This window comes from Typopeltis vanoorti, chromosome 9 (genome assembly GCF_054136105.1).
Source record: "Typopeltis vanoorti isolate ZY-2024b chromosome 9, IOZ_Tvanoo_1.0, whole genome shotgun sequence".
In the NCBI taxonomy this organism is placed as follows: Eukaryota; Metazoa; Arthropoda; class Arachnida; order Uropygi; family Thelyphonidae; genus Typopeltis; species Typopeltis vanoorti.
Window position 1 is genome coordinate 105,250,695 of NC_143557.1, and position 9,847 is coordinate 105,260,541.

Genomic DNA, 9,847 nt, shown 5'->3' on the forward strand with positions numbered 1-9,847 from the left:
ATATGCTTCCTACAGGATCAGACTAGACTGAAGAATCAATATGAGCAAAACTTGATAAATTTGTCTTCATTCCATGTGATTTATTTATATCTTCATGTTGCAGAATTGTTCATATGCTAATTAAAAATCTAACAGACACTTATTAGTACTGTCTTTTTCTTAAAATTTATGCAAAATACAGTCCACATGTCCAGTACCAAGGTTTTGGCCTGAAAACATTGCCTCTATTCAACCACAGATTCCAAACCTTTCTTTATATCATCATCATCAAATTCCTGCCATGTACCCTCAAGGGGTGTACAGGATATGACAGTACTACATGAAAAAATTACATCATTACTAACTTCCTATCTACAATTTTCCTCCAAATCAGTCTGTTACTTGTCAAGACTCCAACATTATCAGATCTTATATTTCTATTGTCTAAGGCACTTTGTACCGTATCAATCCACCTATATCTTGGTCTTCCTCTGGGTCGTTTTCCTGCCAACCTGGCAGAGAACACTTGTTTTGCTAATCTTTTCTCTCCCATTCTATTTAAGTGACCATACCATCTGAGATTAGCTCTGCTAATGCATTCCTGGATGCTGACAATGTCAAGTTCTTTCCTAATATCCTCATTTTTAATATGATATTGCCATTGATGCCATCTGTTCACGCCTCTAATCTTTCTCAGGACTCTCATATCTGCGGTCTCTAGTCTTTGGTCAAGTGTTTTACTTCTGACCCAGCTCTCAGATCCATAAGTTAAAATTGGTTTGAACACAGTCTTGTATACAGCTAATTTAGTGTTCCGACTAATTTCACTCTTATTCCATATGAATTTATTCAATTGACTTCCCACCATACCAGCTTTGCTGATTCTGTTGTCTATTTCTATATTTAGTTTACCATCTTCAGTAAAAATTGTGCCTAAGTAGCTGAAATGTTTTACTTGTTCCACAGGTTCTCCATTCACAACACAGTTGACATTTTCAATGATTCTGCCTATTTTCATTGTCTTTGTCTTTTTATTGCTGACCTTCATACCATATCTATTACAACAGCTATTCAATTTAGTCAGAGAATCTTGCAGACTTGTAGCGGATTTATTTAGAAGTATAACATCATCCGCATAAAGCAAAGAGCTGACATTAACATCTCCAATTTTGATATCAGGTTTAATACCACATTCCTTCATAATGTGATCCATATAGATAATGAATAACAGAGGGGATAATGTACATCCTTGTCTCACACCAGATTTAACATTAAACCATCTTCCTGTACTTCCTTCAATTCTAACTGCTGACTCACAACTCAAATAAAGACTAAGTATTGCTTGATATAATGCCACATTGACACCATATAACTGCAGCGTATTGAATAGCTTCTCTCTTGGCACCTTGTCATATGCCTTTTCCAAATCGACAAAACTTAAATACAGATCTTTGTTATATTCCCATGCTTTCTCGACTATTTGTCGTAAAGTGAAGATCTGATCCTGACAGCCTCTATTTGGCCTGAATCCAGCTTGTTCTTCACCAAGCTTTTCTTCTACAATTCTTCTCAACCGTTTCTCAAGTATACTTGCATAGATCTTGCCAGGAACACTCAGTAGGGAAATACCTCTAATTCTCACATTCAGTTTTATTTCCCTTTTTATATATGGGTACTATGAGAGCTCTACTCCAATCATCGGGAATTCGTCCCTCTGTCCAGGCTTTCTGAACTATGCAGTGCAGCCACTGTAAGACTCTTATACCACCATACTTCAGCATTTCTGGTCGAATATCATCTACTCCTGCTGCCTTTCCACATTTCAAGCCTTTGATGGCTTTTTCTACTTCAATTATGGATATGTATTCCTGACTGCATGCCTGGTCAGTGTTTTTTATCACTGTGCTGTCATCACTGCTTGTTTCATTTAGCAGTTTTTCAAAGTAATTACTCCAAACTTCAAGGATATCTTTTTCTCCTGTTTTCATTTCACCTTTATCATCTCTAATTCCTTTTACAGCACTCTTTCCTCCATTCCTAAGCTTCTTCAACAACCTCCAGAATATTTTGCCACCTTCTTGATATTTATTTTCTATATTCTTGCCAAAGTCCTCCCATGACTTTTGTTTAGCTAGTTTTACACACTGTTTAGCTTTCTTACATTTGTCTCTGTATTCTGTAAGAGTAAAAGCTGACTTATTTGCCAGGAACTTTTGATATGCTTTCTTCAAATGACCCGAGAAATCCCGTTTCAATATTACAGTGAATGTCTGCTTTACATGATACTACATGCATTAGTTTCCCCTCCTCCAAAAAAAAAAATAAAACATTAGAGCATGGTCAAATCTGTATGACTGATTTGAGACAATTTTTTTTTTCTTCCAGTTTAAATGAGTGAAGTTTGATATCTATTATCAAATAGTAAATACCTGCAAATAAAGCAAAGTACTGAACCCATAAGATGCTATGGCATAAAATAAGCATTAAACAGAAATGTTTACTAAATGTATTTTTTTTAAGCCCACAGTTTTTTTTTTTTTTGTTTACAATTAATGAGAGAGAGAGAGAGAAAATCTCCAGCTTTTTTTTTTTTTTTTTTTGCCTGGTTTCATATAACATTAATACTATAAACAGGTAGCATCAAAGCAAAAAAAGAGGTGCAATAAAACATTCTACTGTTGGATGCTACATGCACAACACTCAGTGAAGTGTCATGCAAATTTCATACTTCGCAAGGACTTGCAAAACATAACATTTTGTGTATGCTTTGTTTCTTGAAATTTTACTGTTTCCTAAAAAATAAAAGAAATGCCGACATTTTTCATAAAAAATTTGGAGAGGCTGTAAATGATGCGGGGAGCACTTCAGAGCTGTTTGGACATTGGAACATACACTGCTTGGAAAGAAGTCAACAGACACCAACATGGGCAAGATGCATTGTGCCATGTAATGAGTCAAGCATTTGTAGCCAATATAAATTGGAGGAATATATGCACCCAACTGATGGAGTTTGGAAGAGGCATTGTGATAGGATGCCAAGATTATGCATATCATGCATAATGTTGGTAAATTGTTGACGAAATTGGGTATCCCAGGTCAACAATCAGTGATACCATATTGAGATGGAAATGCAGGGAGTCAACTGCAAGCACTACCTGCAGTAGTAGCCCACCACTCACTGAATATGACCATTGGATGCTCCGAAGGATAATATGTAAAAACTGCATTCGCCAGGTGACACAATGAATGTGGAGTTCCAGGCATCAACTGGAACATTCTTCACAAAAACATTCAGAACCAAAGCTCACAAAAGGGTTTTCAATAGTAGGACCGCAATATGCAAGCCCCACATTACCCAAATCAACATGCAGTATCGTCTTCAGTGGTGCAAAGAGCACACACAATGGGTGGAAGCTTGGAAAGCTGTGTTAATGGAGCAACAAATGATGCTACGCACTCCACCAACTGGTGGTTGGTTGGATGTGGGTGTGGCGGATGCTCGGTGAACATCTCTTACCATAGTGCATAACCCCAACTATGAAATTAGGAAGTGGTGGTGTGATGGTATGGTCCAATTTTACCTGGTTTGGCCTCAGACCTCTGTGGTGCCACGAACAATGAAAGCATCGGGCGAGGTCGCAGGAGGTCAGTCCCACAATAGTTAAGGACTTCATACGTGCCTACAGGAAGAATGGCAAAATTCCCGTTGATCGCTATCATATGCTTTATTAAGGTGGGAAGCATGGCTGTTGTCCATTTACTTCTTTCTAATGAGTGTATTTTGCCTTTGATCTAATGTGACCTTTTGTGACTATAATTTTTCTTTTTTGAAACACGTCATCTCTAGAACAACATCAAGGTAACCATTTTGTCACCCAATCTCAAATCTAGGAAATAGCCAATTAGTTAAGGTATATGCAAAACAGCGGAGTGACTATGACAAACTTAGGAAATGCATGGGCCAGTATATAGGAGAAGCATATTTGCATGGTGCATAAGAAATGGTCAAGTGGACATAATGAAGGAAAGATTATTGGACTATGTTGTCAGAGTTAGAAAATAAATCAGAAAGTTGTACGATTGTAGGAGTATCATTATGCAAAAAATAATAACAAGAAAATGTTGTGGAAGGAATAGGGAAATGCATCGAGCAAGCTGATGAACAGTACAAAACAGAGGCAAGATGATGACTGTCATGGCAAAATCACACTGAAGAGAGTGAATATATCAAAGCATCCCTCCCCCCCACTCAATTAATAGCAAGTAAGAGAAATGGAAGAAAAATTTTAATTAATACAGATGACAGGACAGTGATAGAAGTAGAAGAATCAGCTGAATTACTGAGTGATCATGCAAAAGTATATTATCCAAGTGGAAATAACAGTAACTGATGTTAGAATAAAGGCAGATGAACCGGAGGTTCTCAGGAAATTACAAAATGTGAATAAGGCAGCAGACATAGACCAGATATCTGCCTGCACATTACAAAAAATGTCAAGAGAAATAAATGGTAGCACTATACCAAGTTGTTCAGTACTGACAGGATCACAAGAGAGAAAGGAGACAAAAGTTTTATTCCATAAAGCAGACTCCAAGACTGAAGACTGATTAAAGTCTAATCAGTAGGTCAGGAGTGATTGGACAGAAATACAATTTTCTAATGGGAGACAACACATTTCTGAATGGAAGGCCTGGCCTTAAGTGATTTGCTCACCTTTTGTAATAAAGTGACAGCTGAAATGGATAGGCCTATATCATATTTCTGCACTTTACAAAAGAATCTGACAATATATCACATGAATGTCTTGTAAACTAGAGCAAACTGGTATGAATAAGAAGCTGGCAGCATGGATAAGAGGATACATGAAGATAAACATCGTAGTAGTGTATGATGGAGAAGAATGAATAAGACAAACGACCAATGGTGTGCACAGCAAGCTCTGCATTTATCTGCTATTAGTACAATACTATACTATATTTTATACAGTGATATTGTGGACCGTGTGAAGGAGAATATACAGCTGTTTAGTGATGCTAAACTAGGGAGGGGGGGGACAGTAAAGTAGAGATACCATGGGATGATTTCAAAAGAATGATATCATGGGCAAAGTAAAAGGCTATGCATTTGGAAATGAAAAAAGTTAACAAGCCAAGTATTAACACTGATAAACTGTAGTGCAAGAGTGATGAGGCTAGAAATCTGGAGATAACTATTGTAAAACTGGGGAAAACAGCCCAAAAGACTACTTGGAAGTTGGGAAATTTAAATAAATTATAATACTGGAATAAATTCATGTAAAATATTATTTAATTAGTATAATTTTCACCTACATATCAAAGGCATCTTCTGTACAAAGCTAACTGAACAATAACTGACAATTCCAAAAGGCGCCACCCAAGCAACCAATGTAAGATAACTAAAAAAAGGTCATTCAATTTCCTAACGTATTAAAAATAATAATAAATAAAATAAATAAAATATATATATATATATACACACACACAATTAAAAAAATAAATAAAAATAAATAAATAAAATAAAGTTAGTACTTTTTAAATCAGCTAATCTTTCCTGTCTTCCACAAAGGGAATAGATGTAGACCATCATATCTGTTTAAGTTAGGAGAGTGAAGTAAAGTCTCACATATTTCTTTAAAATCCGTTCCATGAGGAACTGACTTTTGTGAACGACTCTTGTCTTGTTCCAATGAATTCTCGTCTAGTGTTGATAGCATGCTCTGCAAGTCCAGACTGTTCAGGTTCAAGGTATTGAATATAAGACTTGTGTTCTTCTAGCTGAATAAAAGCAGATCTTCACGTTTGTCCAAATTAAGATAACCTGCGAAAGCAAGGAATCTGGTAGACACCTGGATAATTCTTCAACCAGATGGTAACTTACGTTTCTCAGTTTTTAGGAAGAAGACTCGTACAGGCCATTACATCCATGCTGAATCTCATCACCATCCCAGTCAAAAGGCTGGAACTATTAAAACACTGGTTCATTGGGCCCACTCCTTATGTTCTTCAGATGAACTATTACAGAAAGAATTACAACATATTATTTCCACTTTTTTTATCTAATGGTTATAAGATTTCTTTCATCAAAAGAGCTCTGAGCAGTTTTGATATCTCTATCTCTTCAAATACAGAAGAAATAACTCTTATTCCTATCCCTTACGTGCAAGGCATTACTGAACGCATAGCAAAACTTTTAAAACCACTAAATATTTTTTGTTGCTTTTCACCCCATCAGAAAAATCTCCACCTTTCTCACTTCTCCAAAGGACAAGCTTCCACATCTCAATTATTTTATTTGTTTAAATTGTGTGTGTGTTTGTATTATTTAATTATTTATTTTATTTAATATTTAATGACCTTTTTCAGTTATCTTACATTGGCTACTTGGGTGGTGCCTTTTGAAATTGTCAGTTATTTTTCGATTATCTTTGTACTAAAGATGCCTTTAATACGTAAGTGAAAATTATACTAATAAAATAATATTTTACATGAATTTATTCTGGTATAATTTATTTAAATATGCCTACTCATGATATTTCCTTATTGAAATACAAAAGTTGGGAAATGCACTGATGAGTAGGGATAAGCAAGCAATTGTTCTTTATAATCATAACAAGCCACATTTGAATTGCTGTACTCAAATTTAGTCATCTGGATTTGGTGGAAGAAAATCAGAGGAAAGGAAGAGAGAGGGTATCAAGAAGGTAACAATTTTTTGTTACCTTCTTGAAAAGTCTCAAGACCTATAACACTACAGTGCCATGTGTAAACAAGTGATTAAGAGAAAAAAATGTAGCCTGTTGATATGTTTCTTAAAGAGTGAGAAGTTGTACTCAGTAAAAAAAACAGTATTGGGGGGGGATTGTTCTAAGGAATATAGGTGGATGGAATGAAGGAAGTTGATAAGAAGTTAGTTCATTGTGTTTGAAGCTGGACAGTGTAATTATTAAAAAAAAAAAAAAGTCTATGAAAGAAATTTTATAGGATAGATATAAAACTTTTTCAATACACACAACAAAGCAACAGACAGCCCTCAATCCCCCCCCCCCCACACACACACACGCAACACACACACACAAGAGTCGAGTAAGAGAAGAGAATGGTTAGTGAGAATCTGAGGTCTTGATTATTGCTTGGAAAGTGGTAAACAAGTAAAATGGATTAGCATTAAATTTAAAGACATACAATAGGCATTGTGTAGTTAATGAGTCTCTCATGATGAATTTTGGAAGTTTATGAAGATGCTCAAATAGCAATATTCCCCCCCCCCCATATTTATTTGACAGCCTCTTTTCTAAATGATTATCAATGTAATAAAGTATTTGCAATTTATAAATTAGTGACTCTTAGTGCAGTCATTGTACTCTCTCAAATTATAAAATTTAGTCTGGTGAACATGACTGAAAGGCTTCTCATCTTTGGCTACGGGTATTATTTGGTGGAGCGTTGGGAGTTAGAATTTAACAATGTTGTAAAATGTATAGAATTAAGTCATGTAGTAGCCTCTCTAGGTAAAAAAAATATTACTTACTGAATAACATCCTAGTAACACGTGGGCAAGAAGGAACTTATGCACATTTACCTTGAACAGCTATGAAATTACATTCTTTGCACATACAATGTGCAAAGATATGTACAATGTTCATCCTTTCCACTGTTCTCTGAAACAGTGCAAAGGATGAATGATGAGATTTTTTTCCTGTAAGTTTGGAAATGCACTGTGAAGGAGTACTGTTTAGTTATTGCATGCATTTGAATAGATTTGACAGAGTGGAGGTATTACTGATGCTAATTGTGATGAATAGTGGCCAGAGAAATATTTGTAGAAAATGCAAGCAGCAAAAACTGAGTGGCTGAGTGAAGTGTATTGGTGAATAAGAAGTCATTAATCAGTCTGACCACCCTTTTCTGTACAGTCCAGTATCTTTAGGGGAATCCAGGTGTATCCAGTATCTCTTAAGGGAACCACTCCAGAAAAAGCAATATTCAATGGTTGGATGGACTTGTGATTTGTATAGTTAGAAGTTCTTCGGAGTAAAAGTAATGCCTTGAATGAAGAAGAAAATCTGCAGAGAATCAAAGTGACAAATAAGGACAAAATGGGTATTTTTTTTTTTTGAAAAAAGGTTCCTTAATAAAAAAATTACCTAAAAAAAACTCATATTCACCAATGATTTGTATAGAAAAGTATCCCGACATAGAACAGCTTTAAAGGATAAACTCTGATAAAATGAAATTACTACATTGACAAATGCAAAATTTTTAATAGCTTATACAGAATTCCGTGAAGTTAAAAAAAAAATAAATAAATAAAAATAAAAATAAAAAAATAAAAAAAAAACTACCGAAAGAAATTATTTCCGCTTATATTTCAGAAAAACAGTAAACTCGATCTTAAAAATTATTTTTGCCCCGCTATCATGGTGTGCTTTTGATGTATCAACCAGTCTTCAATATTTGTGCCTTTAATCTTTCAGAAACCATTTATATAATTACAAATACCTAATCTCATGCATAATTCAAATCAATTATTTATTTAACTTAGGGAGTACAAATATTCGTTACGTAGGGAAACGGAAGTGTTTGTACGTAACTTAATAGATATGAATGAACGAAAGGCTATCACTACACCTCTTTACTGATAAGTATGATTTAGTACATTTGATATTATTTAACGACCCTACTGAGAACATCGTAACACTAACAGCCCATTCATCAAAAGAACTAGCAGAAATAATAGAAAAATAATAAATACTGATCTCGTTTAAAAATTGTAAACATTTAAACAATGTAAACATTTTGCACAAACATATAAAATGCCCGATTATATACATATTACACAAAGAGAACAAAAACAGCAATATTAAATGAAATGTTTAATAAGATGCAGAGCAAACATTGAAATTAAGTATAGCGAAAGCTGCAAAAGCAAGAGAGAAAGAAAGGGAAAAGATTTAAAAAAAAAAAAAAAAAACCCGGATGGTTAACAAAGTTTAATGATACCAGGACAACACAAGTAGTGCTTACTATAAAAAGCTCGCGAGCCAAGCAAAAATAAATTAAATCGGATTGTCGGCAAGATTGATGGTTAATCCAACAAAAGTTAAAGTCCAGTGACCATCACCTGATAACCAACTGAAACAATACAGGTAATGAAAGGGGGGGGGATACAAAACTTTTTTCAGCAAAATTCATATAATAAATGTAAAACCACACATAAAAAAACAAAAAACCGGCAGGACAAAGTGCAAATTCCCATCAGTCCTGTTAAACCTATGTAAAAAGTGTCCTACATTGTAACAATATGGCTACCTTTTAATCCAAACACTTCAGATGATTCCACAACACATTATTCCTACAGAAAACTTACCTTTAAAACGAAGTTCTGATGGTGGGTCCAATATCAAAACTTGGTCAGATTTCGACATTTCAGACAGTTTTTTCCGAACCGATTGGTTCAACGTACAAAACTCTTCTAGGAAATACTAAATTCAACAGCCGACCGTCGATTTATGATTCGAATGCCTACTACATTGGCAAGTGGAGTCAAGAGAGCACATAACACATTGTGCCCTCTAACAACCACTACAGAAATTATTATAACTCGAATACATACAAACAGACAGACACACACAAAACAAAACAAAAAAATATATATGTAATAAATAATACTAAATAAATCAATAAATCATAAAATAAGTCTAATATTAATTGGATTATAATTATTAGCACAACAAATAAATTAATTAAATAAAATATAAAAATCTGGAAAGTTTTTTTCTTCTTCTTTCGAATAAAGATTAGGAGAGGTCATGTAGCCCTAACTTTTTATGGAAACTAGTGAGCATCC

At 34.6% G+C, this 9,847-nt stretch overlaps 1 protein-coding gene across 3 annotated transcripts in view; it reads right to left on the reverse strand.

Moving 5' to 3' along the window:
• The window catches only part of LOC150103376 (vesicle-associated membrane protein-associated protein A-like), a 137,411-nt gene extending 127,869 nt beyond the window's left edge, over positions 1–9,542 (reverse strand). For 2 of the 3 annotated variants that reach the window (XM_090398108.1, XM_090398105.1), the window contains exon 1: positions 9,368–9,542. In XM_090398108.1, the coding sequence (XP_090254234.1) occupies positions 9,368–9,425 (58 nt within the window). In that variant the 5' untranslated portion in view covers positions 9,426–9,542. Of the gene's footprint in view, positions 1–5,529; positions 5,978–9,367 lie in introns of those variants that run through there. The other variant, XM_090398106.1, reaches the window with a different exon arrangement.
• Positions 9,543–9,847: the final 305 nt, after the last annotated feature.